Source organism: Oryzias latipes, chromosome 4 (assembly GCF_002234675.1).
Source record: "Oryzias latipes chromosome 4, ASM223467v1".
NCBI classification, from domain to species: domain Eukaryota; kingdom Metazoa; phylum Chordata; class Actinopteri; order Beloniformes; family Adrianichthyidae; genus Oryzias; species Oryzias latipes.
Genome location: NC_019862.2, coordinates 30737810 through 30753756, shown reverse-complemented (window position 1 = coordinate 30753756; position 15947 = coordinate 30737810). Strand labels below are relative to the sequence as shown.

At 39.8% G+C, this 15947-nt stretch overlaps 2 protein-coding genes across 2 annotated transcripts; one reads left to right on the top strand and one right to left on the bottom strand.

The window, feature by feature from the left end:
- Nucleotides 1-2635: 2635 nt before the first annotated feature.
- Nucleotides 2636-9740, bottom strand: LOC101159907 (serine/threonine-protein kinase NIM1-like). Its single transcript, XM_004068436.4, has 4 exons — nucleotides 9466-9740; nucleotides 6172-6474; nucleotides 5640-5908; nucleotides 2636-3937 (listed from the first exon to the last, which is right to left on the bottom strand). The coding sequence occupies exons 1-4, from the start codon at nucleotides 9485-9487 to the stop codon at nucleotides 3185-3187; spliced, it is 1347 nt and encodes a 448-aa protein (XP_004068484.2). The 5' UTR covers nucleotides 9488-9740; the 3' UTR covers nucleotides 2636-3184.
- Nucleotides 9741-11015: 1275 nt separating this feature from the next.
- pole4 (DNA polymerase epsilon 4, accessory subunit) lies at nucleotides 11016-13263 on the top strand. The gene is made up of 4 exons (XM_004068363.4): nucleotides 11016-11421; nucleotides 11558-11642; nucleotides 12939-12980; nucleotides 13093-13263. The coding sequence occupies exons 1-4, from the start codon at nucleotides 11188-11190 to the stop codon at nucleotides 13104-13106; spliced, it is 375 nt and encodes a 124-aa protein (XP_004068411.1). The 5' UTR covers nucleotides 11016-11187; the 3' UTR covers nucleotides 13107-13263.
- The last annotated feature ends 2684 nt before the right edge of the window (nucleotides 13264-15947 follow it).

The following is a 15947-nucleotide window of genomic DNA, read 5'->3' as shown; positions in this document are numbered from 1 at the left end:
TCTAGGAAAGGGGCGGGTCCTCACTTTGTGATGTCACAATCTGAGAACCTGCTTGTTTTCGTAGGCTGGGAGGGGCTGGAGCTCAGAGAGCAGGTTTTTAGAGGAATACTCAGAAATGTGTGAACGGATCAAAATACCACCTCAGGGTTTCTTTTCCTGAAGAATAAAATACCCTTAAAAGCTTAAAAAGTTGATTTTGCATGAGATAGGCCCTTTTACGCTAAAAAAACTGTAATTTTAAGGATGTTCAATTAATGTTTGACTGGCATTCATTGTCATTATTATGTAAAACAAAAATTTAGTTTTTTTTTCTGTGAATAAGTGCTAGTTTTAAATTTATGATGATTTGTTAAGAAGGGCCGATTTGTACTAAGATTCTCTTTTTGTTCACATTTTGTTCTGAAATGAGCCATCTCCACCTGTTACACAAGTTTTTTCTCACTGTAATCAAAATGAACTACAATGAGGTACATCAAAAACGTGAAAATTAAAAACTCTTTTCTTAGAACTAATAAAAGAAATACTGATTATCGAGATAATAGAATGTAATTTTTAGAAATTCAATTTAACAATGAACTTTTTTGGAATATTTTCCGCTTTTCAATGCAAAATTTAGATTTTGATTTCTTGTTTTAATATTTCTTGTTAAGTAAACATATCCTGCTGCACAGATGGATAATTTTACTTCTTTCTAGTCATTTTCTTAAGATTATTGTTCTTTTCCTTCTTTAGGCTTCCTCCTTTTTTGCATATGGTTTTAAAGATGTCCCTGTGATAATCTTATTATGATGGAAAAATGAGGATTTCAAACTAGATGGCTGGACTTGAAGAATGAAAACACAGTTCATGCGCTGCACAATCAGCTTAAAGATGTACTTTTGAGAAACTGGGTCATTCAATTTTAATGAAACTTCCGAAGTTGTTTAAGTTTGTCAAAATATTTTCCCCCAGAGACCTGAATTACTTTCGTGAGAAAACCCTGAGTCTGTGGTCCAAATGCGTTTTTGTTTGTGGATTTTGGATTTTTGACCAAGTTTTTACATTTCTGAAAGCCGCTCCAGATGTTTGGCGCTCAGACCTCAGAGCGCACACCAAACAGATGACGAGCATGTTTTATTTGCAAACCTCTGCTGTGAACATCTCAATCTCTGCTGTCAAGATGCACACAGAACGCTTTAAGGACTTTATTGACTGGTGTTAACTATTTCCCATGTGAAAGAAAACTTTGAAGCAAAAACCAGTTTCCTAAGTGAGCAGCAAACCGTTTTTTCTGCTTTTTTTCTTCTTTTTTTTGGCACTTTTTCATGCGTAGATAATGTCATTCATGTTTGGTCTTGCCAAAACACAAAGTGTACAAGTTCCTGTGTGAACAGGCCGCCGGTTGAGGTTCCACAGCAATATTGCAAAATTCTGTTCTTGTCGTGGAGCCAGTCACCTAAATGAATAAACAAGAAGGATAATAAAAAGAAGGAAGGATACCAGGGGACTTGAAGATAACAGGGACCGAGCGATGTCTGCAGAACTATCAAGAACAAATCCAAACTGCATGAGAACCAAAGAAGAAGCATTCTGAAAACTGATCTTCAATTTAGAGGAAAGACAAGTTCTGCGTTATCATCTGAACTCACAGAACAGCTCATTAACGAGAAAACGCTTGACATTCCTCCAAATGAGCTTCAGAGAACCAGCCAATAAATCAAAGTTATATTAATCTCCAAGGATTACAAACAAACAAGGAAGCATTTCATGTCCAAAAATAACCACCCCCCCTCCCTCGCCTGCAGAAGAATGTCCAGCTACCGCTGCACACATACATTTTTTTATTTCTTTTTTGAAAGCCTGACCATGTTGGGACCATGATTGTAATCCAGCTTGGCGTGAGGTTGAGGCCAACAATCATGAAGCATTCATCACTTGAGCACGAAAACAAACCATATTTATCGGACATAGTTAGAGTGAAAGGAAGCAGAACAGAAATGAGCATTCCAGTTATTTCTGTCGCATAAAAAAAACTCATCGCCACTTTTCAAGCATCCGACCTTTGTTCTTTAGATTCAAACCCGCCAAAACAGATTGAAGAGAGAGCCGTTGTTGGGTTTATAGTATATTCCAGTTGACGTATACTGAAGCATGTTCTCCGTTTGTTGGGATTAAAGACTCGGATTATTTCAGGAGCTTGATGTGGGATTGGAGGATGCTGATGCCCATTTACAGATTGATTAAATGATGCGTCATTAAGACGTTTGCCGTGATGTAACCACATGACAGAGCTAGTTACTGGAGAGGCCTCATCCTCCACGTGTCCTAAATGACTAACACGCATGGGGACGCGGGCGTGAGATGGGTTTTCTTTGTAGCCGTTTTTTACACTGGCCCTGAAGTCCAAATCAAATCAATCAATGTAAAAAAATATCATAGAATCACAATGACAATTTATAAAAGCGAAGCAAACTAGAAGGAACTGCATTTCCAGAAGAAAAGGCAGGGTTGGATGCTGTATTTCTGAATAAGAATAAAACTTAAATGGTAACAATTAGCACAAAAAAAAAGAAGAAAGAAATGATCAAAGTTGACAATAACAGAACAGAAATATTTGTGAAAAATGCCAGAGCCGGGTATCGAACCAGCGAGCTTCTGCTCCAAGGATTCCCCATGGATTTCAATGGAGGCAGAAATCCTGGAAAATATTAAATGGTGGAAGATACTATAATAAAGAAAGAGAAACAGGAAAACAATAATTAACACATAATTAAAATAGTATTCAAATTTTAGAAATCAAAACAAAATTCCCAAAACCAAAATGTAATTCCAAATAAAGGAAAAAAACGAAAGTGAAAGTGGAAAAAACAGGTATTAAGGGTTATCACTGATTGGATGATGACGTTAATTCACCTTTCAACTTTCTTCAAAACTTAAACATCATCATCCAATCAATGACATCCCATAATACTTACTTTTCCTGTTTCTTATTCTGTTTCATTTTTAATCTTTCATTGATTTCTGTAAAATAGTTTTGCTTCCCAAAATGTTAACTTTTTGTATTTTGGTTTCTGGAATTTTGTCGTGATTGTGAAAATGTAACGTTTTATTGTTCGTTGTTTTGCTTTTTTATTCGTTGTTCCGGTCTTTAATTGGTTTTCCCATTAAATGATTTGACCTTCAGGGCCACCGTAGTGTTTCCTCATCATAGTATAGCACACACAGCAGTGGGAAGACTTCGGTCGACTGATGCTTCACACCACTTGCTGGGACTCTCGTACTCCTCGGGGTGAAGCACCGAGTATCCCACGGCCTGGACCGACCTCCTCTTCTGAGCCCGGTGCAACAGGATCCGGTACGTTCCCGTAAGCGGGCTTCTGCAGTCTAAGCATTGATTATTCTGGAGATTCACTGCCAAAATACCCAAAGTTGACATCAGGTTTTTCACTTCTTGCTCCTCAGGACTCAGGACCCTGCCAGGCTGAGCGAAATGCGACGGCGACCCCGGCAGAAGCTGGTACGGGCCGGGGTAGTCGATCCCCTTTAACCAAGTGCTGTCTGTGATCTGTGGGACGGTGCAGCGGTCGGCTGGCACGATCCGCAGCATGCCCTTGATGACCAGCTGGCACGGCTCAGGCACATAAGCTGGGATGCTGTAAGCTCCCTGCAGGATGCAGCGCTTCAGCCTCCCCAGGTTCTCCCCGAAAAAGGGCAACGTCGCTGTGACCATGAAGTACAACAGAACCCCCAAAGCCCAGATGTCTGCGTAAAATCCCACGTATCCCTTCTGCCTGAAAAGTTCAGGAGCGGCATACGGCGGCGAGCCGCAGAAATGCGTGAGGAGCTCGCCGGGGCCGGACTGCGTGCTGAAGCCAAAGTCGCCGACTTTGATGCAGTAGCTGGTGGTGTAGAAGATGTTCTCCGGCTTGAGGTCTCTGTGGACGATGTTGCTGTCGTGCTGAAAGACACATTTGGGAAAGTTTGAGCAGGAATAGCAAAGTGAGGACGTTTAATCCCAGGAAAGAGTAAAATCCCACTTTGAGTGTTGACACAGACTTGCACAGCTGGTGTTTCGTCCACGTTATGCAACAGGGTCCTTTTAGAATCATGACTGACAAGAGCCGAGCAGCAGAAAGCAAAACAAAAGTTGCTTCCACCGCTTTAAAATGTTAAAAACCAACATCTTTTCCCCAAGTAGCTTCTCTGTGAAGCTCAAAGAGTCGTGAGGCAATAGATCAAAACCCCTAGGAGACGGTTCATTTGTGGAAGGTCCTAAAGGTGATTTTTTTTGAAAACTCAAGATGGCTCCCTATTCAAGGTCAAAGGTCAATGAAATTTAGGTAGTAGTTGTAAACTTAACCCGGCAGCATTTGTGTGAAAGGATTGTGAAGCTCACTCGAACGAAGGTTTTCCTTGCCACAAAATGCCCGCCAACCTTTAGGTTCTGTGGCCATCCCATAATAATCTTCCAGCTTTCTTTTCATGTTCCCAACACGAGTGTTGTGGTTTTGTTAATAGACTGTGGAATGTTCTGTTTTTGAGTCCCGTTAGAGACTTTGGCCCCGTTCCTTTGTTGACGGTTCCTCTCCGCTGTGATGTCATCATTTTTAGGAGGAATTTGTTTAATATGCTCAAAATGAAACTTTTGCCGTGCAAATTTTTGTGTGTTTGAACCTGTGTGGAGGGTGAAATCTTGGCTCAAAGGCGCAGTAAGAAAGAAAAATTTTGAAAACAAATGCGTCAGACGGTTCAGGCTTCCACGTCGTGCACTGATTTCTGTCATACCATAGTCTGTGTAAATACTCGATTCTGATTGGCTGCTGGGTGTGCATTAAAGGGGATAACGCACAGTGATAACCGCACGCCTAAAAAAAATTAGTTCCAGCATAGCTTAAAAGTTCAATATCACTGCGCCAGCTTCTTTAAAACAAACTTTATCTTCATCATCTGGACAAAAACAAGCGGTAAGAGGAGAACTTTCTCTCTGATCTGATGCTTTATTCAGCATAGATGTATACATACCGTATATAATTATATATACTTCGAAGGCCAATAACCCACGTATACCTTGGTCACTTACAAAAGAAATAAATATTCAGCCAGTTTCTAGGACTTTGTTCTTGTTATTTTTTCGGTTTGTTTTTTTCACAAAAAGTGGACTATTCGTTACGTAGTGCGGTGGAACTGCTCCGACCTCGACTTCAGCGGCAAAGGAAATCAATTTCTATGCTGATGATCACGATGTGTCAATAAAGCATCAGTTCAGAGAGAAAAAAACCTCTTACCGCTTGTTTTTGTCCAGATGATGACGGTAAAGGTTGTTCTAAAGAAGCCGGCGCAGTGATACAGAACATTTCAGCTTTGTGACCGGAACTACTTTTTGAGGCGTGCGGTTATCACTGTGGATTATCTCTTTTTAATGCACACCCAGCAGCCAATCAGAATCGAGTATTCACCCGGACCGTGGCCTAAAATAAGTCATACATCGGTGGTACATGCCTGAAAAGTCCATTAGACATACAAGGATCAATCGTGGACAGCCACACATTTACGGATCACGAAAGACGAAAAATTTCACACGTGGAAACAAAAATGCGCAAAATGTACGTAGTGGCTAGCTGTGTGTCACGGCCTTTACAGTCAGAGTGACTGAAGCTCACCATGTGTTTGATGGCAGAGATGATCTGCGCAAAGACCAGTTTGGCCTCCAGGTCGTTGAGTTTCCCTCTGGTGGTTATCCTGGAGAACAGGTCTCCGCCGCTGCCGTACTCCATGACCAGGTACAGCTTCCTGCTGGTGTCGATCACCTCGTAGAGGCGCACTATGTTGGGATGGCTCAGCTTCTCCATGCAGCTGATCTCGGAGGAGGTCAAAGGCTGGCTTTTCTTATCCAGACGCGTCTTGTCCACGATTTTAACGGCGACTCTTTCTATAAAAAGACGGAGGATTAAAGTCAGTGACGGACTTAAAACAGACTCCTGAGGTGAAAGGGGTCGAGCGGGGGCAGAAGCTTATTGGTGAAGAACACACAGACACCGTTTCCATGGAAACGTTCATTTTCAAATGAAAGATGGTACATTTCTTTATGTTAGATGCTGAGAATTGCTGCTGCAGAAGACAAATTGCAAGAATGAGAATGCCAGTCAGAACAAAAAGGATAAGGATGCAACCAATGACCAGGGGTACCTTTACCTTTTGTTAAGGCGTGGATGCCCAGCTTTACAGTAGAGAAGTTACCCTGACCGATCTCCCCCCGCAGCTCATAGAAACTGACTCTTCGCCCCAGAATCAGCTCGTTGACGACCCTGTCGTTGTGGGCCATGTCGTAAATCACCCTTTCCAGGGGGGTCTGCTTCAGTCTCTCGGCCTCCGTCAGCTGTGGGACGGCACCGGCGGCAGAAGAGGGAGAAAGCAGGGCAGGTTTGTCCGCCTTCGCCGTCTGATCCTTGGATTTTTTCCACATTTTGTGCTTTGGCCATAACCGCGCGTTGACAGCTTTAAAACAAGAGAGGGCGAGAATTCAGACCAAACAGCTGAGGAGCTGCAGGAATAAAATAAAAAAACAGCGTTTGTTAATAACTGCAAATAAAGTAGAATTATATCCAAAAAACTCTCATTCAAGACAAGATTTCTGCTTTGTATTACTTCTTAATAAACTTTCGAAAAACTGTAATTAAAAATAATAAAGAGGACTGAAATGAACCCTATATTCATTCATCCTCTGATCCGTTTTGTTCCTCTCGGGGTCACGGGGCTGCCGGAGGATCCAAATATCCAATTAAAGATCCAAACTTTCCTTCAAAATTTACTTGTTCATAACTTGGGTTGCTTTAGAATTCCGTCACTGCTCGCTACCATTTTGTACTGCTGTCGGGATCTAAGGTTCCAAAATGGAGTGCCCTGGAATTTTCCCAGAAGTCTCTGCGAAAAAACCAGTGTGCACCAATAAATGGCCACCGATCCTCACTAGATTGGCAAAAATAAACCACAATACATTGAATTTAAATTATTTTTTATGTGAAAAAGTTGAGTTTTACTTTATTTTTCTGAAACTCTCCTAGTTTTCGTCATTAGTGGATTCATGAAATGTTCATGTTTATTAGGTTTTACTTCTAGAAATCGATGACGTCATATTTGCCATTAAAAAAAAAGCAGTGGTGTCCGAATTGCTTTTAGAATCCAGTTAACTAGAAAGTCCCGCACTATATGTTTTTTCTAGTAGTTAGGTAGTAGGGAGGGAATTTGGAAATTGTCTGAGTCCAATGTTTTCTGCCCTGTAACTCAAAGTCAGTCCACTCGGGGCAGTAGAAGGGCTTTTTCTGTTCATTTCAAAATGAATACTTTCATGAATGAATCCCATCGAGACGACTGTTGTTGTGATTTTTGGCTATACAAATAAAATTGAATTGAATGAAATCAATTGACTGTATATGAGAACTGGACTGAGTGACTCCTCCCTTCTGGCGTTCCAAACAGGAAGTACCTACTGGCTCCCAGGAGCCAAAATCCCTTAGACTTCTGCAAAGAACTAAACAGCTGTTACTCAGTCGTTCAATTCAATTCTATTAGTCTTATCTCAAATATTCAAGTTATGAACTGACCAATCAGATGCCTCAGGTGCCCGCTGGCCCCCACCTTGAACGTTTGATTGAGAGATTCTCACAAGCCCGCCTTCAGTGGAAGGGTGGTGGACTTCAAACATTCTCACTCCTGATTGGAGACAGCGGTTGCCATAGAAACGTCGACTCAGACCGACTTGGACCAATCACCACCGTCGTCCGGCTCCAGCATGGCGACGTCCGCACCGCAGACAAATGGCGTCTGATTTGGCTTCGTTTGGCTGGAGCCGGAAGTAAGGCAGTGACTTTCTATGGGCGATATCACACTCGCTCAGTCCAGTCCTTTTCTACAGTCGTAGGTGAAATCTCAAAAAGAGTTTTTGCGGGAAATGTTTTATTTTCAAAACTTTATGGTGACAATGACTGATGTATTGTTATTCATTTGTTTTACATTACTACTTGGTGTATTCAAAGAAAGCTGCATTTGTTGATAATTCATTTTTGATAGTTAAGTCACAGCACGGTGGATCAAATATGAGACAGTGGGTAAATTAGGGGATTTTGTCCTTAACAAACTAATATTGTTGTGAGCAAAAACTGAATAATGACCTAACAAATCCTAATTGGTACTATTAATATCACAAATAATTAGATTGCAATTTTATCAAAAACATCTTAACCCCCCCCCCGTTCTTTAATCCAGAGGATTTACGGGGTTAAATAAGAAAACACCCTGAGATTCCTGTCTGCATTTTATTGTTCCCAATTGTCAAATGTCTGACACCACACAGCAGCCCAAAGCCATTTTTTGAAGATTTAAAATCCCTTCATTCTGGACTTGTGGGTCAGAACATTAGCTGGAAACTTCTCTGCTCCTTATTTCCAGATCTGATTCTTGGACTGAGATCTATGTCTTTCCGGGCCTTCGTTCTTCTCTCCCTGCACAATAGTTTCTCTCTTTTTGCCAACTTTACGGCGAGTTTCCTGCCGTTTTCCAGGAAACGGCTGATTGCAGCAGGATTAAATAAAGAGCCGTGGCTGCAGGGTCAAAGCTGCTCTGCTCGTGTGCCAGAAAACCTTCAGAATAACAGAGCAGCGCTTTTTTGCAGGTTTCAAACTAAGTCTGCTGTCTGTACTGTGATGGTAGCGTGCCACCTCCAGGGCAATGTGGGTTAAATTTAGCACAGGGCTGGCTAAAGTCCTGGAATGGCTTGGATTACTTGCTTCTTTTAGTCTGAGTATTAGTGAGCCACTTCTGTTTGGAGAAAGCCATTCAGACGATTACTTGAGAAAACCTGAAATAAGGTCACAGTCAGAAACCCCTTAAGTCATAAATACAGTAGCATATGAGTATAGCACTGCTGTCATTTTGTCCATAAACCTGGAAATAAATAAAAGCAATAACTGATGTTTCAATATTTGCATTTCACAATAAAGAATAAAACGTTCTGGACTCTCTGTGAAGATAAAAAACTTAAATCAGACGACCTTTTGAAGTCTTTTTCTACTTCAGAACCATCCTGGATGGATGAGAGTTTTAATAGACAAAATGTTTTCACTATAAGTTTAACTCAGATAAAATAATGTCACTTGTTTCAACTTTACAATAAACTCATCCACCGAATAAGTAAATGCATGAATTGAAAACTGTCCATTTATAAATCTGAGCGTTATTTCTATAAAATTAATCTAATTTGCAGTTGTCATCGACTGTATAGCATCGAAGAAAAACTTGTAACTAATGTTGAAATGCAAGTTAAAAGCATTTGATGTTCTTACAATTACTTTTGCTTTTTATTAAATATGACAAATAAGAAAAATAATGCAACCTTTAAACAATTTCTAAGCAAGTAATGAATCACATCCAACCACTTTTCACTGTTAAAAAAATAAATTAAAAAAGTAGATAAAATTGCTTTAAAGTTACCTGGATTTTGTGGATCCTTCATCTCCGTCGCGGCCGCTCTAATACCTGACTGTGACCAAACGTGAAGGAGCTTCAGAGGCTCAATCGCTCCTCACAATCCTATTAATGCAGTGTATTAGGGAACTGCACATCATGTTCTCCGGAACGAACTGTCCCTCATGGAAAACGCTGAAATGATCATTTCAATGCCTGAACCGCAGTCGATCACATTTATGCACTAAAGTCTGTTTCTTACTGTGAAATAAAATCAGATGACCTCAGAATGAGGCAGCACCGGATCTATTCTTTTTTTTTTAAAGTCAAATACATGAACACAAAAACATCCGCAGCAAAAGAAAAACATGTGAAAAAAACATTACATCATTTAAAGAAATTATATACATTTCTTTTTTGGTTTTAAATTTAAAAAATGGGAAAAATGAGAAAAGGGGTTTCTGTCCTCGTCATTTATTTTCTTTACAAAAAAAATTAAAAAGGAATAAATCAAGCGAATATATATTTTTAAACATATTTTTAAATTAGACCCCAAAGTTGAGGAGAAGTTATATCTACCTGCAGCCCCCATGTATAGCAATCAAATGCAGTGTCGTTAACAGCCTGCAGGGCGGAGCTCTTCGGAGTGCAAAGTTAAAAAAAACAACTGCAAAGTTTCTTGTTTCTAATATTGGCATTTGAACATATTATCTGTCATTTCCTAAGCATTATTCTATACACAATAATTCTAAAGGAAATAAGAGGCTGCAGAATTGTATTTTGTGTGTCTGAGCAACAGAAAACCAACATTTTTATGTTTATACAATTGAAATTAAAATGGCTAAATACAGTCTGTTTCATTGCAAAACACTTTCCTCTTAAAAAAAGGTAAAGAGTTTAGAGGCAACAGCACAGCAGTTCTGATAAAGTCTTTTTTCTTTTCTTGAGTAAAAAACACATGTTTAAATATAGATGCTCAATAAAATGACCAAAAAAAAGTTAAAGAAATGTCTTCTGACAACATAATTGAAAAATATTTACAGTTTTCATAAAACTTAATTTGCGTTTTCTTTGCAACATTTTAACTTTTTTATTGGGTATGCAAAATTAGGGGCAATGTACAGTAAGGAAACTTTAAATAAAAACAGATTAAATGAAAAAATAAAATACATAATAATCAAAAGAAAAGAGTACCAGATATTTTCAAACCGTTTTTGTCAGGTAGTTTCGGGAGTAATTTTTAAATTTCTCTTTGTTTAGATTGTTGCTTTTAACAGCTTTATATTTAGCTTCACTTTGCTGCCACCTTGTGGACATTTTGTTTATTGGTGTTTTGTTAATTTATTTTTAACCCACTTTTTTCTTTTATCTACTAATCTTAATGAAAAGATTAAATTATATTCACCAAATTTATTTGAAAGAGTCTTACAGCTGATAAACATTTGACTGAGCCACTGAGTTGTCGGTAGTTGGGCGGTAACATTGTTTGAGTGGCAGTCACGTTTGACCAATCATACGGCTTTGTTGTCCAATCTGTCCAATCATTGACTTGAAAGCGTTGGCGGGACCAAAGGAAACTGACCAATAGGGATGCAGTGCCTCTACTAGACCGGAAGCACATGCTGGCGCGCTGCTGTTCGCCTTCGTTTGTTACTTTTATCTTTGTCATGAAGTTAGAAAGCTTAATAAATATCCGCGCGTCTGTTTTTTGATCACTTTTTGGTGGGGGGGAAAATAACTCCCCGTTCAATGGCAGCGCTCGTCTCCTCTACGGAGCAGGAGTCTGACAGGTGCGGGAGTGAGGAGGAGAACCGCGGAGTGGAAGCGGGGGACGGGGGCCAGCAGCAGCAGACGGGTCCCGCCGCACCCGGCGGCAGCCGCCTGTCCAAACTCCCGCTGGCTCGCATCAAAGCCCTGATGAAAACCGACCCAGACGTGTCCCTCGCCAGCCAAGAGTCTGTGTTTATCATCGCCAAAGCCACGGTGAGTCCCTGAACCCGCAGCCCGCTCCGCGAGGAGAAGGTTCGGCCCCGCACGGCACCATGGGATGCTATGATGGTCAGAGGTGATGATGATGATGATGATGATGATGGTGATGTTTCTCTCTTCTTCCTACCAGGAGTTGTTCGTTGAGATGATCGCCAAAGATGCTCTGGTTTACGCCCAGCAAGGGAAGAGGAAAACTCTGCAGAGGAAGGACCTGGGTAAGGCCTGAGGACGCTCCACATCTCTGCATTGTGCTCGATATTTGCCGAACTAGTGAGCATCATTTTCGCAGAGACTTCTGGGAAGTTTCTAGGGCACTGGAGTTTGGAATTGTAGGTTGTGTCCAAATTCCTTCCCTACTCACCAGATAACGCATTCGCCATGTTGTAGTGCTGTCTGAATCTACAATCTCCCAAATCCAGAGTCCTAGAAATTTCCCAGAAGTCTCTGCCAAAAACCAGCGTGCATCAATGCTCACTAGATCAGCGAATATAGACCACAATGCATTGCGTCGGAACGATTTTTGCCAAAAAATGTATTTTTTGTTAAACTATCAACATTTTTATCTTCAGAAGACATAATAAATAATCGTCATAAAACGCTCATATTAATTAGATTTTAACTTTGTGGAATCGATATTTGAAGCAGTGAGCCTGGTCTCCGAATTTCTTTTCAAATCCAGGGCACTACATAGAGCCGCTCTATAGTTTTTTAGTAGTTAGGGGTTAGGGCGGGAATTCAGAAACAACCTATAAATCAAACCAGAGTATAAGTCAAATAATAATGATAAAAAAGAAGAAATAATTATGTAGAAGTCGCACTTTGGGGAGAAATTAATTTAACAAAACACGGTAAAAAATACCAGACATTTCATCTTAAAATAAATAGCAGGTATAGACTGAATATTTACAACTTCACTACTGTAAAAGTATTTAGTTTGATGACAAATAGGAGGAATCTATTCAAATTAGTGAAACATATGAACAGTTGTTCAGATAACCATGACATAAAGAACATGCTAACAAGAGCGGCGTAAGACTGAGCGGCGCTTCTTCACTGTCAGTAACAAACATCTACAGAACACATCTGGCTCCAAACTCTGGATGGCTCCAATATCGCTCGCCATTTCTGTTGCACCGCTCATGCTAGGTTGAGGGGCTGTATGTAAGAGAGTATGTAAACAGAGAACTCTCAGACACGGTTAGGGAATGGGTTGCTATGGCCCAAGGCCCCGCCCACAACTCGCAGGTGAATTTCTACTGAACTCCTGCCACTCTACAGAAAATATGTCCACGAAACAACAAACAAACAAAAAACGGCATCATTATAATTGAAAGACGGTTTTGAAAATGGATCAACAGATGATCGGAGTGGGACAGTAGAATAAACAAATGAACATTAAATTCATTAAAATTCAAACATATTTAGTTTCTTTTTTGTGTTTCATTTGACAAACTTCAGTGGTTTCTCCTCCTGAGTTTCATTCGTTTGTTGTTGTTTTGTTGTCCCTGCAGACAACGCAATAGAGGCCGTAGACGAGTTTGCATTTCTTGAAGGTAAAAAAACCCACGTTCTTTCTGCACATGCATGTTACTGACAGCGTGTGCACAGGAACATTTCATTGACATGTTTGTGCATCCGGTAACTGTATCATTTTTTTCTCTGCAGGCACGCTGGACTAGAGACGACCGGCTTGACGGGCGGCGCGAGCGAGCGAGCGACTTCCTCCGGTCCGTTTGTGCAGAGACAAAAAGCTCTTCTGCTTAAGGACTCGTACATATGTACACTGTTGTGTAAATATTTTTGCTAAATTCACTGAAATAAATGCGTTTGAAACTACCGGTTTATTTCTAAAGTCATTCCTTGCTGCATTGTGGGTAAGGTTGGTTGCCAGCATCTTAAAATACATTTAGAATCGTTTTGATTAATAAAGTTTGAAGGAATTAAATTCTTGAACATTTTATAAAAAGAAAAGAAAACAACAGGTTTGTATTTTCAGACAGTCACAACATGATTCTGATTCATTTCCTTGATAAGTTTGTGTTTTCGGAAAGAAACAACTAAAAACTTCCTAAAAGGGTTCAAATCTAAACTGTAAACACCTAAACCTTTATGTTTTATGGACGCTGGATCCTTGGATGCCAGTACTTTATATTAGCTATTGTGAGTCGAAAGTATATTTGGGCTGAGAACATACATGTTTATGTGAAATAAACAGGCCGTCATAGTTTTTGACTTCAGAGTAAAGTCCTGAAATATTGGAATATTTGTTTTTAAAATGGGAATTGGTTCATTTCAAGGAAACAAAAACTTAAGAAAACACACAAAATGATAGATATAGATAAAACTAACTTAAGACAAGTCATGAACTAATAGTAATATAAAAATTACAGAGGAAAATAATAGAAATGCATAGTTTTAAGTATACAAGCATGTGTAAATGACATCATAAATATAATAATTTTCTTCCATACATATTCTACATGACTCATTTAATAGGATAAATATAGACTTTGGTAAATTGCTTAAGGAATGGGGCGAGGAGGGTTCATATTCCAAATAATAGCAAAGATGATTCCAAAAAAGACAAAATACATAATCACTTCAAGTAATAATAACATAAGGTGCTTATTGATTATGATCAGAAAAGATGATTAAATGAGTCCAGAATTCACGGCTGAACCACATGTGGTTATGATGTTAAATGAATGGTTCATATAGAAAGTTCATGAAACATTCATCCTTCTGGATTTTAATGATTTCCCTTTTATCTGTGAAAGCCTGAGTCAGGTGGAACCGTACAAAACGAACATTTTATTGATAGCAAAGCTGGTGGGATCTATGTGGTCTAGTTCTGCTCAATAAGTCGCAAATTTATCGTTATGGTGATATCTATCTGTGCAATACGCTTATCGCAAAAGATGGCGAAAATCACAATAAGAGGATACCGGTACTTGAAATGTGCTTAAACAAACTTATGGCACCTTGAAGTATTTAGTGAATCAAATAAATCCATTTACGCATTTGACCAATCAGATGAAGCCCTTTTATATTAGATGTTCACCTCCTATGCAGACTAGTTTCATTTGAAGTATAATTTAAGTTATTTTAACTCTTATTTAAATTAAACTGTAGCAGTGAAATGGAAATTATGTTTTTGGTTGTTTTGCTATTTGTTCATGTATCGCAAGTTATAGCGTCATCGCAATTTTGATCATTAATATCGCAAGTTTTCCTCATATCGTTCAGCCGTAACCCTTGTGCTATCCTAGGCACGTTGACGTTGGGAGTTGGGTCATCTAGACCCACTAGACAGTGCGCTGAACCTTTTTTCTTCAATGATTTGTGATCTTCACTGGTGTCCATGGATTACATGAAATCTTTCCACCTTTATCCACCTTTGTCATGGTAGGGAGAACACGTCAATGTAAAGATCGGGTCATCTGGACCCCACATGATAGCACAAGGGCTAATGTGGTCCCTTCTATTTGTACTTAGCACCTCTTTTTCCTCACAAGATGACAGTCGTCTTTGGGGAAACTGTTCAAATGTGCATCTCAGGCGATCTTCAGACCAGCAGGAGGAAAGGAAAAATAAAACATTAAAAAAACTACTGCAACAAAATATTCAAAGAAGATTAAGGAAAAAAGGAGTATTTATAGATTAAAAAGATTAGTAATTTTCTATTTGCCAAATTTCAGAACAAAAACAGGCGAACCGTATTTTAATTCAAGGAGTCAAGACCTGAAACAATCTGAACACAACAATTGAAGAAATCACCTTCAAAAAACGCATTTAAAAAATGCTGCTTCAACAATTCAACAAATGAACCGTGTTGACTGATTCCAGGCACGACTTAGAAAATTACAAATAAGACAATATCTGGGATATTCTAAGCAAAAGACTAGTCTAAAATTTCTTCTATATTGCAGAACATATATATATATATATATTTCCGGCTGGGTAGCTCGGTTGGTAAGGTGCAGGACTGTCATGCAGGAAACCCGGGTTCGATTCCCAGGGCGGAATGAACAATTAATGGCAATGAAAAATGGGGCAATTACCATGACAATGGAAATGGGGCAATTACCATAACAATGACGGGCAATTAACATCACCCAGTGAGGGTCCTTGGGCAAGACCCTTAATGCTACCGCCTACCTCACAACATGAGAGACAATGAACCACATGTCATGCCGGCTCAGACGTCGCCCGGCCAAACAAGGTCTGCGTCAGGTGCTGAGGGACCAGAGAACCCTGATGGAAAGTCGGCTACTGGGACAAGACGGAAATGGACTAGATGTGAGAACAAGGTTCTGTTAGAATGCTACTACTCAAGTAATCCCACCCAGAGGGGTTACATGCAGAGAATGTGGAATGAATGGATGCTTCGAAACCCACAATCAGGGCTAACTGCCAAACAACTGGTAGCCCAGTGCTCTAACATCCACAAACAGCAACTCCTATCACAACTTGAGATTGAAGCAATACAATACAATGCCATGGGAGAGCCAGAACAACAG